Source organism: Canis lupus, chromosome 1, assembly GCF_011100685.1.
Source record: "Canis lupus familiaris isolate Mischka breed German Shepherd chromosome 1, alternate assembly UU_Cfam_GSD_1.0, whole genome shotgun sequence".
Classification (NCBI taxonomy): Eukaryota; Metazoa; Chordata; class Mammalia; order Carnivora; family Canidae; genus Canis; species Canis lupus.
Window position 1 is genome coordinate 106,276,715 of NC_049222.1, and position 23,396 is coordinate 106,300,110.

Sequence of the window (23,396 nt, forward strand, 5' to 3'; positions counted from 1 at the left end):
AGTGACACATTCCCCTAGGAACTCAGTTGCCTTGATGTTAACACTTTGCTAAGAGCAACAGGCAATTCTTGCCCGACCCCCAGGATCCTATAAGTCTACTTTTATAAAAACTCCTTTGGAAACTTCCTTTATTTCTATTCCCCCAAGATACATGTTGACAATCATCCCCCAAGCATATGGCCCACCGATATACATCTGAAGGGTCTCATGACTGAGTTTTTATGAAACAGTAATAAATGACCTGTTTCCAATAATAGCTAGCCCCTTTCAGGATCCTGGAAACCTTGTTTCCAAAATACCTGGGACCTTACCCTATCCCAAACTCCCTTCCAACTTGAAAGTATATAATGGGCCACCCCTTATGACCTCAGGGCAGCTCTTTCTGCCCACAGATCCTGTCCCTGGGCTATATTAAAACCACCGTTTTGTGCCAAAGGCATCTCAAGAATTCTTTCTCAGCCATTGGCTTTGAACCCTAACATCTTTCCTACATCACTAGGTAGGATTCTCCCCCTGGGCCTACCAGGTGAGGTGTCCCCATCCCCTGTATTGACCTCTGAGGCAAGAGAAGTCTCAGCCTCCTCCATGTCTGGCAGTTGCAGGCAGGAGTTTCTGAAGCCACCCCACAGGGGCTGTTTTGCCTCACAAATACATCCATCCTTCCTTCCTCTCCCCACGTCCCATCTGTCTGCAAGAGCAGCGGGCCCTGCCTTTAAAACCAGTCTCTGTCCACTTCTCCCTGTCCTGGGTCCCTCACAGGTCTGAGCTGCCACCATTGCCCGTAGGACTGCTCTGACTCCAGCAGTCAGTGTCCTGCTCTACCTTTGCCTTCACCTTCAGAGCCACAGCTACTGAACACGTAAACTAGCCGATACCACCGCTCCACCTTAAACTTTCATTCTGCTGCAGCTGCTCTGGCCTTCATTTGGTTCCTCAAACAAGCCAAATTTGTTGTAGCTACGGGCCTTTGCACTGGCATTTTCCCTCAGCTGGAATGCTCTCTTCCTGCCATATTGGTACCAGACTCTTTATCGGATGTCACCTTTATTTATTTTTAAAGATTTTATTAGAGAGAGAGAAAGTGCAAGTGGGAAGAGGGGCAGAGGGAGAGGGAGAAACAGACTGCCCGCTGAGCAGGGAGCCCGATGTGGGGCTCGATTCCAGGACCCCAGTATCATGACCTGAGTCAAAGGTAGACACTTAACTGACTGAGCCTCCCAGGCGCCCCATATCATGTGTTACCTTTAAGAAGCCTTTGTCAATCATGTTAGCCAAAGTAAACCCCCTCTCAACACAAGAGTTGTCAGACCTGCTTTGCTTTCTCCGTAGCTCTTATGATTCCTTTATTTCATGTGTTTGCTTGTTTATTTTCAAGCATTATCCTACCCTCAGCCCCTATCTTCAGAATATCCTTGCTAGAGAAGGTCTTCTTGTCTGTTTTTGCTCAAGTCTGTGTCTCCAGAGCCAAGCCCAGTGACTGACACATAAAAGATACTGAATAAATCGGTACTGCATGAATGAGTTGGATGACTTGCCCCATTTAGACAGATGGAGGATATGAAGATCCACAGAGAGGAAGAGATCCACCTAAGTTAACCCAACCAGGTGGTACAAGAGCTAGTGGTACACTGCAGATGGCTTGCACTGGCTCCAGAGACCTGGCTGTTAGATTTCCAGTAATTTTGCAAGCTGGATGTTAAACCATTGTTAGTTTGAAATTGGCTGTGAAGGGAGCATTTACACTATGGCAACTAGCAAATACTATAAATCAGAACTTTTTTTTTGGAGGGCTGTTGTACCAGTACATCACTGTACAAAATCTGCTGTGGCCCTGGCCAAAGACCATTTATCACTCCCCTTGAATTCAGGACCATCCAAATTTAGGGTGAGGATGGCATTCCTCCTCCTGGATTGGCCCATGCCAGGCCTCATGACAACATGAGTGCTTACTATGAGCTGGCATCTTTCTGAGCACTTTTTTGATATTACCTCCTTGAAGCCTCGTGACATCCTTACAAGGTGTGTCTTGCCTTTATTTTACAGAGGAGGAAATAGAGACACAGAGAAGTAAAAAAATTTCCCAAAGCCTTAGATATGGCTGAAGATATCTGTCATATGTGTATCTGATAATGAACTAGTAGCCAGAATATATAAAGAACTACTACAAATCATTAAGAGACACTCATTTTTAAACTCAGCAAAAAGACGTGAATAGGCACTACACACATGCACAAGAGGATATCTGATAATCACATAAGAATATCCCATCTCTCCCAGACCAGGCACAATGAATGGATAATCATACTACTTGGCTATTGCTTCTATGCTCCAAAGCTACCCTTTGTTACCTGCTCTGCAAAAATAGAGTTGGAACCTTTAAATATTCTTCCTTGCAGGGCAGCCTGGGTGGCTCAGCGGTTTAGCACCACCTTCAGCCCAGGGCATGATCCTGGAGACCCAGAATCGAGTCCCACATGGGGCTCCCTGCATAGAGCCTGCTTCTCCCTCTGCCTGTGTCTCTGCTTCTCTCTCTGTGTCTCTCATGAATAGATAAATAAAATCGATTAAAAAAAAAAATTCTTCCTTGCAGTGAGTGGGCTGCTAAGCTTTGTCAGTAGAGGGAGCCTGAAGGACATTGCAGAAGGAACAGGGCTTCTCCCTTGTTCTGAATTTTCCCTTGGGCTTCCTCTTGCTCTTATCCTGTGGTCATCAGGGACACATGTGGGGCATATTCAGTGGTGTTCACTTCTATCAGGTTTCAGTGGTGCCCACATGGACGACGGCATCTCATTAGGTTTCAGTGCTGTCCCAATTGATGCCTTCCCAATGTGTCCTAGAAGCTGGCTTCCCAGCCTCACCCTGCCAGCACTTGGGAGAGGTGTTCTCTGCTTGCTCAGCATCTGTGGACAAGCTCTGGTCTGGGCAAGCTAGCTACCTTCCTCACCATCCAGTGATTCACACCCACATCTCTTACAGTGTGGGCTGAACCTCACTGTTGGTGAGGGGGCCCCTTTCCAAGTTCCTTCCTTCCTCAGACATCCTCCCTGAAGCCTACTTAGTTACTTTATCCCTTTATAGAATACTACCTGTTATGGTTAATAATTTCTTATATTAAAATTTCCCTGTTCAAATTAAAAAAGAAAATGCTTGGCAGGGCAAATTACTTAATATTTCTGTGCCTTAGTTTCATCATCAAAAAAACCCGGAGGGTGATAATTCCTGCTCCTAGGCACCTGGGTGGCTCAGTGGTTGAACATCTGACTTTGGTTCAAGTCCTAATCCCAGGGTCCTGGGATCGAGTCCCACATCAGGCTTCCTTTGGGGAGCCTACTGCTCCCTCTGCCTATGTCTCTGTCTCTCATGAATAAAATCTTAAAAAAAAAAAAAAAATTCCTGCTCCTGGAGTTCTCTGAGAATGAAGGGAATTTCCTAACACAAGAATAGTACTCATCCCAGCACCCAGCCAGAAGGGAGAGCTCTCCTGGTTTCTGCTGTGCTGCTCTCTCTCCATGTACCACCTTCCCCATCTGCCCGGGCGTCCCGTGGCTGCTGTAACAAATGACCAAAACCACAGTAGCTTAAAACCAGTGTTCCCTCCAGATTGTGGAGGCCAGCAGTCCAACATCAATTTTGCGGGGCTGAAAGCAAGATGTCGACAGGGCTGTGCTTCCTTGAGAGGCTTTTGGGGCCGGGCAGGGGAGAATCTGTTCCCTGCCTCTGTCAGCTTTTGGTTGCCACCTGCGTTCCTTGGCTTGTGGCTGCGTGGCTCCAAGCTCGGCCCCTCATGTAAGGATACACATGATTGTATTTAGGGCCCATTTGGATTATCCAGGATAATCCTCTCATCTCAAGGTCCTTCATTTAATTGTATCTTTTATTTTTTTAGATTTTATTTATTTATTTATTTATTTATTTATTTATTTATTTGAGACAGAGAGAGAGAGAGAGAGAGAGGCAGAGACACAGGCAGAGGGAGAAGCAGGCTCCATGCAGGGAGCCTGACATGGGACTCGATCCTGGGACTCCAGGATCATGCCCTGGGCCAAAGGCAGGCGCTAAACCGCTGAGCCACCCAGGGAACCCCCATTTAATTGTATCTGAAAAGATCATTTTCCCTTCATAAAGTAGCATTCACGGGTCCCAGGCATTAGGATTGGATATCTTTGGGGACTGTTACTCAGCTTCTCACTACGTCCCTTCTCTATCCTTCACGGCCCTAATACATGCCTGGGAGGCTGACCTCTAGTGATCACATCAACAAGCTCCCCTGCCCTTTGACCTCAGGTGGGTCTGGCCAAAGGGAGGCACAGGCTGAACGCTGGAGGTTGGCTGGAGAATGCTGTCCTCTCTGCTCGCTGCCCTCCCTTCCTGGTGGGTAGCCCCTCTGCCTTGGCACTGGTTCTCAGTGAGACCCTAGTGGCACCCCACCCCCCTTCGACTCCTCTAGGATACAGCAGTATCTGGAAGGAGCTCTTTCCTTCTGCTGCTGGATCCTGGGCGTCCTAACCCTGCTCATACTTCTGTAAGTGACATCTTTGTGTTTAAGAATCTTATTGAAGGAGGTTATCTCTTTCCAGCCAGGACCCTGCAGTGCTAGCATGGGCTTTGTTATCACTCAGTGTTTACCAGGTGCTGGGCATTGCAGGGAGTAGAGCAGCACCAGGGACTCGAGTCCTAGATGTCAGGAGCTCTCCTGCCACCAGTAATGGTCAGGAAGACCCAGTGTCACCCAGGATGGGGGATATTGCTCCCATGAAGAGCCACCACTCTGGGAGGAAGCACAGGGACCAGGGACCCACGTGGTTGTCTCTGGGGAGTGGGATGAGGCAGGGGTCTTGCCTTTTCATTATGTCCCTCTTTTGTAACTTGTTCCTGCAAAGCCTCTTTGAAAATGAGGAATTCAGGGTGCCTGGATGGCTCAGTCTGTTAAGCAGCAGCCTTCAGCTCAGGTCATAGTCCCAGGGTCATGCGATTGAGCTCTACGTGGAGCTTCCCACTCAGCAGGCAGCCTGCTTCTCCCTCCTCCTCTGCTTGTGCCCTCTCACGTTCTCTTAAATAAAATCTTTTTTTTTTCTTTTTTTTAAAGAATTCATTAAAGCCAAAAGCTGGAAGTTAGAATAAGAACAGGTGGTGCTGGAAGTGGCCCACGCCTTGCTTTTGTGGGCTTTTGGGTGGGTTCTTCTGGAAAATTCTTACACTGTCTTTTTCCTCTCTGTGAACACACCAGGCACTCAGCCCCCAGACTCTTGCTCATCTCTGCCTTCTGCCTGGACTCTCTTCTCCTAAGACCTTCACCTCCTCAGAGAGGCCTTCCATGGCTACCCTTGGCTCCTTGGCCAGGGGCACTCACTGTCTTCCCCACCACCCCTTATCTGTCACGCATCCCATTTATTCCTGCCCACTTGCTCTGTGTCTTTCTCCCCCACAGGACTCTGAGCTGCCCAAGGGCAGGGACCTTGTCCATCCCATTCACTGCTATGCCCTCAATGCCTTCACACACAGTAGGGTCTCAGTACATTTTTCTTAAAGATTTTACTTATTCATGAGAGACAGAGAGACAGAGAGACAGAGAGACAGAAAGAGGCAGAGACACAGGCAGAGGGAGGAGCAGGCTACATGCAGAGAGCCTGATGAGGGACTCAATCCCAGGACTCCAGAATCACACCTTGGGCCGAAAGCAGGTGCTAAATCGTTGAGCCACCCAGGGATCTCCTCACAGCACATTTTTGAAAGAATAAATAATTCCCTACCCTCTTCCCTGGCTTCCGCCCCACAACAGGTCAGGCACAGTCACCCACTTTGTAATATACATTCCTCTTTCCTGCCACAGTAAGGCCCCTGGAACCATGCTGGGTATTAGTAACAGTAGGTGCAGACACTCCCTGCCTGGGGCAGGGGGTGGGGGGATCCAAGCACTGGCTCCAGCGCCTTGACCTCTGTACAGTCATGTGGTCTCCTTAAGTGTCTTGTCCCTCTCTGTAGGATGGGGAGGACACTGGCGCCCACCTCACCAGGTCGGGGTGGGGATCAAATGTCAGGATGGTCATATCTATGTGTGAACGTGGGTGGGCCAGAGTTCCCCATTGTTCCAGCCCCCAGCTAGCGTCGCCCTGAAGGTATTTTGTACATGTGACTGACATCTCTAATCAGTTGAGATAATTCTCAATAATCTGGGTGGGCTCAATTCAATCACTTGAAAGGCCTTCAAAGCAGAACGGATGATTCCCAGGAGAAATTTCTGCTTGGGGACATAGGCTTCCCATGCTTAAGAGCCTCCTGCCTGCCCCATCAACCTGCCTGCTGGATGGATGTCAGACCTGCCCTGCTAGCCTGACAGTCACATAAGCCAATTCCTTGCAATAAATCTCTTAAGAGGGATCAGCTACTGGTTCTGCTTCTGGGGTTGAACCCTGACCAATGCAAAGATGAGAGGGTCTTAATGTGCTTAGAGTAGGACCTGGCGGGTACAAACAGCTCAACAGATGTGAGCTGCCATTCCAGCGCCCTCAATGCCCTGCCAGGTGCCAGGTGAACCCATTCCTACCCCACAGTGATGAATGATATTATGCTCCCATTCTGCAGATGAAGCTCGGAATGGGATACATGACTGGCCCACACTGGGGGCAGTGCTGCGGTCCCATCATAGATAGCCCCAGCTCCAGCACCCAGGGGGCCCACCATAAAGGTTCATGCTCTGGGGGCCCTGCAGCGACCAGTGGAAAGCCCTCCTCTGGGGAGGCCCTGTCCATGGCCATCCTTCAAACCTAGTAAGTTCAGGCATACAAAGGGTTAACTGAGAATAGAACCAAATTGGGATGATGGTGTTGAGTGAGCTGAGTGGAACAGGGTGAGCAGGGACCCCAGCCTGTGCTCCAGCCTTCCTGTATCCCAGATCAGTAGAAGCCATCCCAATGGACTGGGCTCCAAGGACCTGGCAGGAGAGGGTAGAGATGCAGGACCAGCGGGGAAGGACCTTCCCTGGTCTGAATGTCAGCTTCCTTGTGGGAAAAGGTGGGTTGAGGTGTGACCTTAGGGAGGTTTCTCTCTTTTCCTCTCCTGCACGGAGGTTTTGTAACCTCTCTGGGCCTCAGCTTCCTCTGCTGTAAAATGAACCTGATGACCAGACCAGTTCCACAGTGTCACTGAGATATGTGACCGAAGGAGGCCTGAGGGCTTGGAGTGCTACCATCATCCTCCATCATGGTAGTTCCCATCATCTCCTGAAAGAACAGGGGAGGGTTCTTTATAAAGTCCACCTCCCCCGTGACCTCCTCCTTGGGTCGAGGGAGGAAATGGCAAGATTTAGCCAGTGACATGAATGACTGCTGACCATATAACCAAGGACTGGGAGTTTGTTCTGGAGACTCAAACCTGCTCTTTGGTCCAGACGGTGTGACTCAAGGAGTGATGACTGAGGCCCATGAGCAGGGGAGCTTACTCTGGCTGGCTTGTGGTGCCTTGCTGGGCTCCTTTCTCCCTGCAGTGGCCTCCTGTTGGTGCTGCCCTTGCTGCAGCACTTCAGGCTGTCCATCCCATGGCTTCCCAGTCGCCCCAGCCTGTCTGCCCAGCTCAGATGGCAATGGTCCAGCTAGAGGTGAGGCCACGCCCTCTCTCCCCAGTGCTGGCCCCTGCCCTTCCCTGAAGCTCCCTGTACACAGGCATAGCCCCTCAGGCTGGGATACCTGGAGGGTCCTTCCGGGCAGGGCCTGGGTCTCACTCGTCTGTGTACCCAACCCAGGACAGGCCACATGGGGGCCACTGCAGTTGTTTGTGGCAGTACAAGTGAATGAGGTCCTGGAACTCCTTCTCCATCTAAATAATTCCACCTCATTCTTCCAGATCGAAGCCTCTGGCCAGGGTCTGGGGATTCTGTTTCCACTGGCCAAGGAGCTTGCATTCTGAAAAACAGCGCCTTTAGGCAGGAGGTGTGTTCAGAGAAAAGATGTCTCCTTCGGGTCTGTCTTCTGATCCCACTTGCAAATGATAGGTCCATATACGGCTTTTCCTGGGCCCGTGCTGCTTTTTAAAAACAGCTACTAACAGTTTGAATCCAGAAATTTCACACTGAAATCTAGATGTCTGGATTCTTCTGAAAATAAATAGATAGATAAAACCAAAACCAGGAGGCCCAGCAATGCAGATCTCATTCCTGCGGGGGTGGGTGGGAGCTAAGAGTTGGAGCCGAGTTCGCTGCTGCTGGCGCCCCCTTTCGGTGGGGCACCTGCTCTTAAGACGGACTTGGTTTCCACCAGGTCAACTGTACTCATCTTGTTATGTGCAGGGCCCCGGTGGGCTTTTGAGCTTGCAACCTCTGCACTACAGTCTTATAAGGTCAGGAGAAAATTGCCAGGGGACAGGGACAGCTGCTCCAGGGACTAACGATCCTGGGATGGAGGTGTCCTGAGCAGTGCACAGTCTTGCTGTGTGGCCTGAGGCCCTCTGAGCCTCCATTTCCCCATTTGCAATGTGGGGGGTGTGGAGGGCAGGCCTCATGACCCCCAATGTCCTTGCAGTAAGACCACTGGGGCTTCCCTCCTGTGGGTCTCAGTTTCTCTTCTTAGAACACTGAAGTTAGCTTTGCTTGGCAGTGCCCGAGGCTGCAGGAAGGTCACTGTCACTCTGGGTCACACTGCCTTGTGTGGCCCCTGCAATAGCAATAGCATTAGCTCATCTCCTAGTGCTACCTCCCCCTGCCCTCCCCACCAGGCTCCTGTGTAATGTCATCTGTCCTCCTGGACGTCAGGGTGCCCGCCCAGACCTCACAGTTCAAGGGCAGGGAGCAGGTGTGTTGTTGGGAGGAGCTGACAAACAGGCTCCGCTCGTGGGAGTCCTCGGGGGATGTCTGTTCAGTGAATGCGTGAGCTCTTAGCGCTGGTCTCTGGTCTTAGAGTCTCCAATGGAGCTGCTGCTCCTGCTCTGTAGGTCTTTGAAGCCTATAGTCTGCGAGCCACGCGTCGGTCTTTATCCGTTTGGGAATTTGCCTGTCCATGGTGGGTCCTTCTGTTTCAAGAGCCCTAGACTGTGGGAGAACAAGATCCTGGCATTCTCCTGCCTTGCTTGGCCAAGCCTTTCCCTGATCTGGGTCCCCACCAATGGAGGGACATGACTAGCACCTTGATGCTTCTGTTACAGGCTGAACTCTGCCCTCCCCCTTGTGTCCCCCCTCTCTACCCCTTGCACAATTCATATGTTAAAGTCCTAACCCTGTACCTCCCAGTGTGACTTTATTTGGAGACAGGGCCTTTAAGGAGATACTTAAGTCAAAATGAGGCCATTAGGGTGGACCCTAATCCATTGTGACTTGTGTCCTCATACAAAGAGGAGATTAGGACAGGGACTCATGCACAGAAAGGCCATGTGAGGACACAGGGAGAAGGTGGCTGTCTAGAAGGAGAGACCTTGGAAGGAACCAACTCTGCAGACACCTTGTTCTTGGTCTTCTAACCTTTAGAACCGTGAAAATATCTGTTGTTTAAGCTCCTGGGTCTGCCATACTTTGCTATGGCAGCCCCCGAGCAGATTAAGAAGGCCCACTCCCTAGTATTTACTGTTCTCTCCTGGCAGGGCAACAGCCACTTGTGGCCAAGTCTGCCTCCCCAGCTGGGGCAGGGGCTGGGCCTGGAGCCCCTCTGGGTCCTCGCCATCCAAGAAAGGGGGCTCTGCTGGCAGGGAACTTGGCCTGAGGAACCAGACAGACACTCAGGTAAGGCACTGTCTGGCCAGTGGCCACGCCTCAAAATGAATAGGAGATTGCCACCAGCACAGACCCTCTGGGCTCAGATCCTGAGGGGTTGGATTTGCAGGTCCAAGGGCCCCTGACAATCTTTGTTTCTAACGAGTGTTCCCTGGCAGTGCCAGTGGGCAGTAGGTGAGTTCAGGCAGCTTGTTGAGCTCAGCTGGCCTCAGCTGTGCAGCAGCCTGGCTGGTGGCCAGTCTGAGCCCAGGGACTTACTTCCAACTGAGGCCCAGTAGTTTTGGCTTCAGACTCCACGTCTATTTCTGGCTCCTCCAGCAGCTCTGGTTTCTGGATGATTGGTGCCTCTTTGGCCTTGGAGATGTGACTGTCCTTCCACCATTTAAGCATCTTCATTCTAAGGTAATGAGTGCTGTGGTTAATACTGTGCTCAGTCTCTGCCTGCCCCCTCCCTCTTCCTAGAAGGAGCCCTTGTCTGGGGGTCAGAAGACACTTTGCCTCCATTTGCTGGTTCTGTGACCAGCACCACCCTCTCCTCAGCAAATGGGCATACAAATCCCTACTCTCTTGGCCTGGATCCTCTTCCTAGCCTCTTTTCTAACCTCTTGCCCCAGAGCTGGCCTGCATCTCCCCTGCTCCCAGCCCTCCCATGGCTCCGCAGGACCTCATGACGAAGTCCCAGCCCTCCAGCCCAGTGGCTTTTCATGGCTGTGCCTTTCCTCAGCTTCTCTCCCAGTCCTGTCTCAATATGTGTATGCTTTTTTTTCTAGACCAATTTTTTGGTACTTTTCCTCTTTTCCTTAATATTTCTGGTATATTTGTGCGTATTAGTACACGGACAGCCTCCTCAGTCTTTTTTATGGCTGCGTAGTGCTCTGTTGTATAGCTGTACCATTGATTACATAACTGGCCCCCTTCCTTTCTTGCCCTGGCAACTACGACTGCCCTGCTCACTGGTCCCCCTGCTTTGCCCAGTCTGGCTCTTCCCCAGGAGTGGGAATAAACATGGGATTTCATTTGTATTCAGGTGTGGTGAAGCCAACAGATAAGGGGATGACTACCATTGAAAAGATAGTTATTTAAAGTTTCCAAGAGGGGGCAGGCCATGCCACACAGGGCCAAATGGGGAAGCACCAGGGTTGGTCAGAGGTAGGAGTGAGGGGCAAGCATGTGTGGGAGCTGTTCTTGTTGTTTCCATGGGACTGGAATGGCACAGTAGGTAAGCTTAGGACTGGCCCACCAAAGTACCTCCCCACCTGGACATTAGTTGAGGACAGCCCCGTGACTGAAGCTGGGACAATCAGAGTCTTCTCTGGGATTGATATATCACCAAGGGGAAGACAAGTTTTCTTTCAGCTAGAGTTGCTGAGATGGGATATAATCATGGGGCTGCTCCTGGCCATCTTGCCATTAGGTGGAGAATGCTCCAGGGGTCAAGGGAACACAGAAGCAGCAGAACAAAGGCACAGGGAATAGCAGACTCTTAATAATGTCATTTACATACCTAGATCCAGTCATGCCAAAAGTACAGATATTCCCTGTTATGGGCTGAATTGCCCCCCCCCCCCCATTGCACCCAATTCATTTGCTGAAGTTCCAACACCCAGTACCTCAGAATTAACTGTATTTGGAGAAGGGCCTTTAAAAAGGTAACAAAGGTAAAATGAGATCATATGGATGGGCCCATATCCATGTAATTGTATTTGGATAGGGCCTTCAATGAGGTGATTAAGTTATATTGAGGCTGTCAGGTGGGGTCCTAATCCAATATTACTGGTGTCCTTATAAGAAGAGGGACAAGGTGCCTGGGTGGCTCAGTCAGTTAAGCAGCAGACTCTGGGTTTCAGCCCAGGTCATGATCTCAGGGTCATGGGATTGAGCCTCATATTGGGCTCTGCACCCGCATAGAATCTGCTTGTTTTCCCTCTGCTCCTCCTCTTGCTTGCTGTCTCTCACTCTCTCTCTAAAATAAATAAATAAAATATTAAAAAGAAAGAAAGAAAGAAAAGGGACAGACACATCCCTGTATGTGCACACAGGGATGACCATGTGAAGAGGAAAGATGTGGCCATCTGCAAGCCATGGAAAGAAATCTTAAGATAAACCAATCCTGCTAACACTTTGATCTTGGACTTCCAGCCTTCATAACTATGAGAAAAATAAATCTCTGTTGCTGAAGTCTTAGACTTAACAGATGGTCAATATGTTCCTGCAGCAGATTACATACAGATGGCTGCAAATTTCTGGTACTCTTCCCATGGAGAAATGGGGTCTATTTTCTCTTCTCCTTGAATCTTGGCTGGTCTGTGACTTGCTTGAAGAGAATATGACTGAAGTGACACTCTATCAATTCCAGGCCTAGCCTTAAAGAGGATTGGCAACTTCTGTCTTGGAAGAGACCATGATAGAAGAGGCTCTGACACTCCATGGAAGCGAGAGGGGCCCAGCTGAGCCCAGTCCTCTGGCTGTCCCCAGCAAAATGTCAAGTATTTTGAAAGCATTCTGGACCTTTTAACCCAGCCCAGCCCAGCTGCTAGCTAAATACCATCAAGTGACCTCAATGAATACCAGAGGAAGCTGAAGAATCATTCGTTTGGGTCCTACTCAAATTCCTGATCCATGAAATTGTGAGATATACTAAAATGACCACTATTTAAAGTCACTAAGTTTAGGGGACAGTGATACAGCAACAAATAACCTTAACTGTTCCCCTTTTCCTTGAGCTTGCTGAATTCAGCTCTTGTCATTTACAACTACAAGAGTCCTAACTGATGTGACTTGTCTCCTTTAACCATTATGCCTTATGTATTATTCCCCAAAACTTTTCCACCTATGACAGTTTAAATCCCAATACCCCATGCTCTGCCTAGTTCTGTCCTATTCAGCTTTCTTGTGCTCTCATCCAGCCTTGTGTTCCTATTCTTTGATCTCATAGGCGGAGGCTTCAGATCCAAAACACCACATTCTCTAACCCTTATGAAGGGCCTTCTTGGTTTCTCTTCTTTACCTTCCTGCCCACCAGTTACAAGGGCTATCCACTCAAAGCTCTCTCCCTCCAGCTTCCACATCTCTTTTCATCACCTTCCATGGCACCCTGCCTATAAAGACTCAAGCCTAGATCAATGCCACCATTCACTCTTTCTCTTCCAATAGCCACTGCTAGGAGGAAAGAACACACAGCAACGACATTGGTGTTGCTAAACAATGAATAATATCCAGTCATGGTTGGACTTTTTGCTGCTGCTCACCGATTATTTTCCTTGTCCTCGTGTGGATCCCACTCATTCTCCTCAGTGGGTATTCCAACCACCCCATCCCCATCACCACTCTTCTCGATTCCTTCCCCTCACCCTTGTTCCCACCCACATCACTTTCAGCAGATGCCCTCACCATATTCATTCACTGTGGAAAAAAAAAAAAAAAAAAGCCTGTGGGTAGGAGGGCCTCACCCCACCCAGCAGAATCAGAAATGCCACCTAAAGTGAACAAGAAAAATATGGAACATCTGCCATTGGATTTTGAGAATAATTTTGAGAGCAAGGAAAAAGGACTACTTTAGACAGTGCCATTTCAGTGGCATGGTACTGATTGCAGAGGACTGACGTATGTAAGGGTGATGAGAATCAGGCAGTGGGTGTAAGCTCTTCTCAAAAAAAATTGGATGGTACATAGAAGGAGTTTGTGGGACTGAGTTAGGAGAGATTTGGGCATGTTTATATTCTTCAGAGGAAGAGCCAGTGAAGGAAGAATGATAGAAAATTTAGGAGACAGAAAGGCTGATTAATGGTATGTGGAGGAGATGGATTCCCAGGCAAAGGAGGTGAGGCTAACCTTGGACAGGAAGAGGGATGCCTCTTTCTCTGAAAAAGGCAAGGAGTAAATCACCAGTGCCAGTGGCAATAACTCTGTAGGTGTTGGGGAGTTGCTTTTTTCCTGTGAAGAAGGCAAAACTTGTTGCTGAGTGAGGGGGAGGAGATAAGAGAAACAGGGAAGGAAAGAAAACATCTGTAATACTGACAGGATATCACGTTGGGGAGGACTCCCCAGAAATGTGTGGGAAGATTTTTTAAAAATATTTATTTATTTATTTATTTATTTATTTATTTATTTATTTATTTATTTTAGAGAGAGTGTGTGTGGAGGGAGGAGGAGCAGAGGGGGAGGGAAAGAAACAGACTCCCCGCTGAGCAAGGAACCCAATGTGGGGCTTGATCACAGGCTCCTGAGATCATGACCTGAGCTGAAATCAAGAATCAGACACTTAACTGACTGAGTCACTCAGGCACCCTGTGTGGGAGGATTCCTAGGCAGTATGGATGCCTCTACCTTCCCCTGCAAGGATGGACATTCTCCCTTGTACATGCTCTAATCTAGCACTTGCTTATTTATCTATATGTCTAGAAAATGCAGGACACAGGCCAAGAGGGAAAACATAGATAAAAGAGGCAAAAAAGATATACACAACAACAAACAAAAAAATATATCCACACTTAGTCATATCAGAATAGAACCATTTGCGCAAATAATATCCAAAAGCCCAGATGGCTGTGGGGGCCCTGAAAAGGCACCCAGCCATTTAGAGCTGAGCCCTAAATGGATGAGTAAATGTCAGCCAGGTGAGAGGGGAGCAGGGATGGGAGGTGAAGTGCAAAAAAGGTCACTGAGCAGAAGTCACAGTACAACTAGAGGAGAAGTAAACATGATCAGTGAACTTGATTTAAAGCCTATGCATCTGTCTAACATTGCCTTCATCAAATATAGAATACACATTCTTTTTAAGCCTATGTGGAATATTTATAAATCTACACAAGAATAAGTAATGCCACAAAGTGCCACAAGGAAAATAAATAGTGCATATATACTCTCTTCACTTACTGGATTTAAGCTAGAAATAAAGAAAACAGGATTATTAGAAAATGTTGGTGTGTCTAAAAACACTCATGGGTCAAAAATCATAATGGAAATTAGAAATATTTTAACCATGTAACACTAAAATATATTAAAAATTGTGAGATGCAGCTAAAGTCAGGCTTAGAGGGAAATTTATAGCCTTAATTGCAAATATTGGAGAAGAAGAATGGCTAATTTAAATGATATAAGAGACCATGTTAAGAGGGCAAAGAATAGACTGGAAGATAATGAAGGAAATAAATAATACAAATAAATGTCATAGGTGTTAGAAAAGGTTTGATGATGAATTTTAACCTGATACTCACGTGAGGAGGACAAGAAAGAAGAAGAACAGTGTGGAGACAATAGATCCATATACAATGCCCTGGGCCAATCCTTTCATGAACACACTGGAACCTGAATGCTTATCTGGAATCAGACAGAAATGAGAGTCCCCCCAACCAAGGCTGTGAAGTCTGAGCTACCACTCTTTCCTCTGGCCCTGTGCCCACCCTCATTTTGATCACCAGGTGCTGTCATTTTAGCCCAGTCAGTAGACCCCTGTGTACTTACCTGGAAGGAGGAAGATACTTGAAGTATGGATTCCATATTGATTTTTCCCCTCACAATGGAGACTCATGACTATTTCTGGCTCCCCAGTGAGACTGATGGTGCTGTTGTTCCAGGCACCAATTTTGGTGGAAGTCACCTGGAGGCTGCCATCTGTGTTGTTCACACCCACAGGGACACCTTCCATCAACCACTGCACAGAGGGTGTGGGGATCCCATGGAAAGAACAGCTGCACTGCAGAGTCTTCTCCAAGGAACAAGAGGAATAGAGGAGCCTGGCAGGTGCTGTGGGGGGGGGGGGGGGGGGGCAGCATTCAGCAAGGCGTCCTGACTTCGTTTCTCCACTTCCTCCAGGACCCAGCCTTCTCTTTAATCATGATTCCAACAAGCTGCAGAAAGACTTTCTGGCCAGGCTTCACAGACCAGTTCCCCTTCATCCTCTTCCCTCATCTGTCTCTGACTCTGGCTCAGCTCTTACCTCTGGTCTTTCAGCCACAGAAGCCTGGTAAGGATATGACAGCTTCCCAGACTCCTTCCATCCAACCCCACCAAAGGACTCAGGAATTTCTCCTGGGCCTGCCATTTCTCCCAGACTCTGGATCTTCCTTTGCCCACCAGCACTTGCAAACCACCTGAAATGAGACTACTACTTCTGGTCAACATAGCTAGGGAGAGGTTCAAATGACATCTGAGGGTGCTGAAGTAATGCTACTTCTGGTCAACATATCTAGGGAGAGGTTCAAATGACATCTGAGGGTGTGCCATAATCCCGAGGCTTCAAGGTGAAGAGCAGCACTAAGAGGATGAGTTGTTGGAGCTATCCGTGTTGGAGAACACGGTGGGCCAATTTTAGGAAAGGAAAGGGGCTTTGCTTTCTTTTCAGGTGCCCTTTGATAGTACAAGTCAAGGTCATAGGATCTCCAGCCACAAGAATCTCTAGGATGTGGAGCTCTGGTTTCTGGGTTTGGTCTGAACGGAATTGGACTGGTCTGAATGGAATTGGACTGAAGCAAGGGACCCTCATGGACACTTTGCTGATGCACAGTGTTTCCAGGTTATGAAGTACTTTCTCACCCATAAGCTCACTTGGTATGCCTTCCCCACTCTGATAACCTCATGGAACCAGGACTGTTGCTATTGGGTGGATTTTTACAAGTATATTTCCCTTCTCTACTGTCTAGGTGAGCAAACTGAGGACACTTGTTTAAGGAGGCAGAGCTTGAACCTGAACCCTGTCAGGTTTAATTCCTAAAATTCCTGAATTCCTTACCTGTCACCTAGCCCAGACCTCCTAGGCTCAGCTCTTATGCTGCATCTTCCCTCCCAATCCAACTCTCTCCTCAGGCTCTGCCCCTTCCCAGCAGATCTGTGATCACTTCCCTCTCTATCTTTTACTTGCTGGATGCTGTGGGGCAAGTCACTTCTTCTCTCTGCCATTTCTATTTGGAAAAATAATTTATTGTACCTATATCATTGTATTATTGCTGTAAAAATGAAGTGCAAGTGCCCTGTGAAGAAAAAATTGCACAATTACCAGAATATCTTCGAGTTCCTCCTTTACAAACAACCCATTGCATAAGATTGAATGTTATCTGATCTCTATAGATGTTAATATCTTCCCACATGAAGCACTCTTGTGTTCTAGATCTGCACAGAATAAGTGTGTCATGCTGTCCCTTTGATGTACATTGTGGGTAAGCAGGGTATAGTCCTTTTCTTCAAGATTCTAAATGGTTTGCAATCTGCCCGTGGTGGTGTTAAGTTGATTTATAGTTACACAGGAGCTGATATTTTTTATTGAGCCAGTAAGCTATGGGCAACAGAATTGCTGGGGAATTCCTTGACAAGTCCAAATAGTCAAAGGATTATACCTCTTCCATGGTATCTTTTTGACTTTCACCAAAATATAAGGAAATAACCACGTGCAGAGGGCGTGGTTGTCCTCCAGTATTCCACTGATGCATTAAACAATTAGCCTTACCCTAGAAAGATTTGGCCCTTGCCCAGCTCTAGGGAGGTTAACCTCTAAGCCCTTGGAATGTTCTCCTGATAAGAGTATCTATTTATCTAGGGCCATGAGCCTTGCCAGATAGTCTACATGAACAAAGTGATTTATGGTGGGGACCTCAGGCCACACGTGGTATCAACTTGACCTCTGGAGGAGCCGGAGACTAAGGCCAGCCATACCTATGGGATCAGGCCCCCAATAAAAACCCTGGACACTAAAGCTCAGTGAGTTTCCCTACTTGGGGATACTATGTATATGGCCAGTACAACTCTAGTGGGAGAAGACAACTGAAAGCTCATACCTGGTCTCTCCTAGATCCTACCCTACATGCCTCTTCCCTCTGCTGATTTTATTCTATTTTTATTTTTTAAAGATCTTAATTAATTAATTAATTAACTTATTTATTCATGAGAGATAGAGAGGCAGAGACATAGGCAGAGGGAGAAGCAGACTCCCTGTGGGGAGCTTGATGTGGGACTCATCCCAGGATCCTGGGATCAAGACCTGAGCCAAAGGCAGATGCTCAACCACTGAGCCAAAGGCAGATGCTCAACCACTGAGCCAGCCCCCTCTGCTGATTTTAATCTCCATTTGTTTGCTGTGATAAACCATAACTGAAAATATAACTGTTCTGCTGAGTTCTGTGAGACTTTTTTATGAATCATTGAGTCTGAGGGTGGTCTGTGGACTCCTAACTGAACCACCCCAATTGAGTTTGTTGGGGTTTTTTGTTGTTCTTATTGTTGGTAGTAATTGTACCTTGTGAAGTTGGCCATGTGGTTCCATTCCTGAATATCAGTTTCTCAATCAGAAAAATGGGCACAATACTACCAGTGCTGCAATGTGGTAAGAATTAGAGATATTAACTACTGATGCACATGGTGCCCTACAGTAATTGTAGATCATAACTTAGTTGTTGGCTTTCACTGAACAATTATTCTTTTCCCTTCTTTATTTCCAGGATGACAGATCCCTCATGTACAAAATAGAGGGGATAGTGAGCTTCATGGTTCCTGAGGCCACTTCTAGTAATGCTATCCTAAAATTATGGTAGTAATACTGACCTGTGTAAGTATTTACAGATTTCTCAGCATCTTCATAGAAATCAGCTTAAGCCATTGTCATAATGGTTTTATTATAGTCCCTTAGACAGATGGGAAATTGGAGCTCAGAGAGATTAATGGCCTGCTCCAGGTCATAGAGAAAAGACTAACAGCGTCAGGCCTAGAACCTGGCCTTCCATACGTTAAGTCCAGTACACTAAAACATCATCACCTGGGATCTCAACGCTCTTGGCTCTGCAACACCATGATATTTTTCTTCTCTAAGATGTGACTTAATAACATCTACCATATAGATGATGGTGTTGAGAGAGCACATGTGAATACATTTATCATTGAATTTCTAGAGTGACATGGGCATGGCATTAAAATGGAACTAGGAGTCAGAAGAGTTGGGCACTCCAATAGTGAAATTTCTAGTGACTCACAGCAAGTTGCTGAATCTCCCAGGGCCTGCTTCCTCATCTGTGAAATGAGGACAATAATTCCTAAGGGAATTGTTTGGTAGATGAAATAGGACACACAGTGGGCCACAGAATATACACATGGAAGAAGTCTATTACTTATTATTTATCAAGTACTTATTCTCTGTTTTCACCTCTTTACCTTACTCTAGCCCTGCCAGTCTTCCACTCCCTACCCATAGCCACCTCACCCCTACCCTTTCTTTGTTTCCTCAGACACTTCTCACCCTGCCTCTCATTCCATTTACCCAACCATAACAGCAGCAATGATAACACCAACAGGATCTCAGGGACAAGAGAGGGCCAGGACCTAGCCAAATGCTAACTCTGGCCTTAGAGTCATGTGTTGTGGAGGGCAGGATTTGGAATGGATGAAGAGAAGGTCAGCAGTAAGAGGCATGGGGTAGAGGTAAAGGTAAATTCATAGCCTAAAAGGAACTTTTGTCCCAATCACTCTTAAGTTCTGTTCACCTTGAGAATTAGGAGCTCATAGGAACAGATGCTGAGGAGCTTCAAGGATAGAGAAGTATCTCCAAGACTGTCTCTGAAGCCCCAATACCATGACTTTCTTCTTTCTCCTCTAATCTTCATCTCCAGGCCCTTCCCCCTTTGAAGGACCTTGACTACCAGGTAGAGAACCTTAGCCTCTCTCTCAAGTTGTTGGGGGAAGTCATGGAAATCACTTTCAAAGGTTTTGAACCATAGAGAACAGGTATGGGTGTCATAAAGATCACTATGGAACTGCATCAAGGAGAAAAAAATAGTTCAAGAGGATAATATGGCTTGAGCTAGAACAGTGGCTCCGGGGGTGGAGAGGACAGGATATATTTAAGGGATATTTGAGCAATAAAAGACAGTTCTATGGCCAGCAGGATAAGTTCCAAACTCCTTTGCCTTGCATTTGAGGCTGTCCATGATTTTGCCACACACTTGCCCTACCTCCACCACTTCCTTCCTTAGCTTCGGCTTTTTTTTTTTTTTTTTTTTTTTTGCCTGCCAAAGAGAAAAGTATCTTTCCACATGTAGTCTATAAATTGCCATCTCTGTATGTTTACTCAGGCTACTCATCTTTTCATGGCATCCTTCTGCAACTCTCCATTCTGCCCACATTCAAATGCTATCTCTCTTTCTAAGTCCAGGTCAAATGTAACTTCTTTCAGGTTGTCTTCCAGGAGCTTCACAGCCAGAAAGAAGCCTCCATTCCCAGACTCACTTCAGCACCCCTAACTGTTCATCTTTTAAGGCAATTATCTCAGACAAACTCTGAGAGTTGCCCTACCTGATAACCATCCTCTTGTGCATCCTTATTATTTCAAATTTGTCCAGGTGATAAACCCCCCAGTTTAAAAGAAAAAACACCTCTATTTCTCTGCCTCCTCTACATCCAGTAATGGCTCTCTGACAGTTGTGGTCAATGGGCCAAGTACAAGAAAAATGTCTTGTGTAAATAAAAGCCTATTCAGCCTTTACCCCACTTTCTTTACCATTACAATTGAGCTCTGAAGGTCTGTTTTTTTGCATATAATACTAGCTAATGGAATTCCAGAGCCTGGTTTTAAAATAAGTTTTCATAATAAAGGAAACAAGTCTTAGAAAGAATTGAAAAAGATATTCACTTTCCCTGAAGCTATAAATCAAAAGATATTGTTCTGTGTTATAAAAGGGCTCAAGGAATCTGATTTGATATTGTACAAAATTGAGAATGTTTATAAGAATATAATTTATGTTCTCCTTTGCAATATACAGTTTTGTATGAATATTCATGACTGTTACTGACTTGTTCTGTTCTCTGTTGATACAAATCCGCCCTTGGAAGAACAATTTAAACAAAGTGGTCTTATGAGACTCTAAAGACATTAGAAATTATTCCATGTCTTATGAAAATGATATCCAAATAAAATGGAATTCTGACCAGTTGTCTTATTTGATAATTTCTTGCTCTGGTAACAATAATATTATAACTGACATCTCTGTTTTCTTAAATTGCACACCAATCTATAGGATTGTACTCTTCTTTTCTCCCACATGTGCAATGTAAAATAAAAACCTTGGACTCTGCTAGATTTATTATTAAGCAAATATTTTGAGAGACTTGTCTACTTAGAATACCAATCATGAGTCTATCCACTGAAGACTGGGGATTTCTGCTTTTCTGATATTAGCCCAACTTTTTCTTTGTTGCTTTCTTCTTTTTCCCCTTCTCCTCTTGCTTCCCCTTCTCCACCTTCTCTTTCCCTGGAATATGGATGTGATGGTGGAGGTGGAGCAGCCTTTTGGCAACCATGAGATAACCCATAAGGATCAAAGTCACAGATTGAAGATGTTGACAACAAACAGTACAGGGGTTCTGCTTCCCTGGAAGCCTTGTGGAGCTCCTACATTCACCTTGTACAATCTACTGCTGTGATTCCTCTTCATTTGTTTGTTGCTCTAGTTGGGAAATTGATGAAATATCCTATCAGAGGCACTATTTAAGAATGAGATTCTTGAGGGAAGGCCCTACATCAAATAGATCTTTGTTTTCCAAGGCGCTTAGAAAGGATATTGTCTGATAAATATTCCCTGAAAAAAATGTGCAGGCACAAGTCTTGATGATTTTCCAGCTATTAATTTCCAGTTTAATTACACTGTGGTCAAAAAATATACTTTATATGACTTCAATTCATTTAAGTTTGTTGAGACTGGTTTTTTAGTTCAGAATATGGCCTAAGTGTTCCAGGAGTTGTTAAGTAGAATGTGTATTCATTGGATGGAATATTCTATAAATGTCACGTAAGTCAATTTGGTCAATGGTATTCTATACCCATACCAATTTTTTCATCTGCTTTCTCAGTTACTGAGAGGGGAGAATTCATTTGCCTAGTTCTCCTTTCAGTTAGATTGTTTTTTTTTTAATTTTTGAAATTAAAAATTTTAATTAGAAACCAATTCTCAGAATCTAATTGAATATAGTGGTTTATTTACAACCTCAAATCCAAGATTGAGGAGAGCTCTGGGGTGGTTCCAGACAGGGCTTTGCCAGTAACTCGCTGGAAACTTTAGGCAAGTGTCCTTACCTCTTGGTTTCCCCTCATTTTCTCCATCTGTAAAACAAGCAGGTGTTATTGTCCAGCGTCTAATGGTCCTTCTGACTTCAAAATTCTGATCTCTTCCAAGTCTCATTCCCTTCTCTAGGGTTTAGCACAGCCACGGGTTATCTCCACAGGAAACCTCTTTCGCCTTCCGCTAAATGATCATTTCTTTTTCTAGACTTACCCTTGTCTTGGGTCCCCATAGTTCCAGGCTGCACCCTCTTGAACAGGGCTCCACTCTGCTATTTCCTTGACAACTCAAAGTCCTCCTTGATTTTGGCTAAGTGCATCATGTGACCGATTGACCGACTTGTTACAGGAACTTACTTTCCAGGGGGCGAATTGATTGGCTGATTTAATGCCTCTTGATGAGCCGGATCAACTGACAGGTGGAATAAACGTGTGTACTACTACTGAGTAACTCACTGGCAAGGGACTAAGGTAGAGGAAAGCTGGTTAGCTCATGTATAACCAGTTCATGAGGTGGCCTCTGAGTCGTCAGCCTCACCAACTTCCCAACGGCTAGAGGTCGCGTGGGGATGCCGCACCGTCCTCGCCCCCAGTCCCGCCCTTCAGGCGAACCAGTGAGCCCCAGCGAATCTGTGCAGAGCCAATCAGGGAGGGCCTGAAGCGCGTGGGTGCTGTTGGGATAGGGAGGGAAAGCAAAGTAGAACCGTTGGTCTCCTTCGCCTGAGGCAGATTGGAACAACCGGTGGATCCTTGATCTTGAGCAGGAGGTTCTAGATTGGGGCCTCTAGGTGGCTCAGTGGCTGAGTGTCTGCCTTTGACTCAGGTTCTGATCCCGGGGTTCTGGGATCGAGTCCCGCATGGGGCTCCCTGCAGGGATCCTGCTTCTCCCTCTGCCTGTGTCTCTGCCTCTCTCGGTGTCTCTCATGAATAAATAAATAAATATAAATAAATAAATAAATAAATAAATAAATAAATAAATAAATATTTTAAAAGGAGGTTCCAGACTCCTACCAGCCCTGAAAATGCAGGCCAATCAGGCTTTAAGAGATACTCCTTCCTCAAGCGAGTACCAGGTGATGGGGTGGATTGAAAGCCATTAACCAAGGAAGAAAATGCCAAGTGCTTGATCCTTAGGGCCAATCAGAAAGCATCTTGGTACCCCATTTCCTTTCCTGCAAGCAGGTCCCTATCATGAACAAATCAAGACACATGAGGAAGACCCAGTTGTCCATTCTCTTGTCAAAACTCACCCCCGACCTATTCCCAACCCAGTTCCCATCCTCTCTCCCATTTCTCTTCTAGATGGCATTCTCCACTCCTTAGGATCCCACTTTCTGAAATTACAAAGATGCAAGGAAATAACCTCCTTGAGTAAGGATAAAATTTAAACTGCTCACCCAGAGCCTTTGAAGCCTTGAAGGGTCTGGCACTTTCCATCTAAGCTCTGGTACACAGACTCCCTCTGGGCTCTTGAACTCACTAAACTTCATTCATCCCAGAGCCTAGAATCTGCTGTCCCTCTGACCAGCCCGTAATAATAATCTTGGTCTCAAAACAATTGTCACTTTCTCAGAGAGGACTTCTCTGATTCTCTAATCCAAACTAGGTTCCTCTCCCTGGTCTCTTATACTTTCTCATGATATTAGGCTATTTTTCTTCCTAGCACTT

At 46.5% G+C, this 23,396-nt stretch overlaps 1 protein-coding gene across 1 annotated transcript; it reads right to left on the reverse strand.

Moving 5' to 3' along the window:
- Positions 1–3,961: 3,961 nt before the first annotated feature.
- Positions 3,962–22,593, reverse strand: LOC106559281 (SIGLEC family-like protein 1). Its single transcript, XM_038528038.1, has 5 exons — positions 21,943–22,593; positions 15,158–15,439; positions 14,911–15,013; positions 9,953–10,091; positions 3,962–9,019 (listed from the first exon to the last, which is right to left on the reverse strand). The coding sequence occupies exons 1-5, from the start codon at positions 21,959–21,961 to the stop codon at positions 8,885–8,887; spliced, it is 678 nt and encodes a 225-aa protein (XP_038383966.1). The 5' UTR covers positions 21,962–22,593; the 3' UTR covers positions 3,962–8,884.
- Between the last annotated feature and the right edge of the window lie 803 nt (positions 22,594–23,396).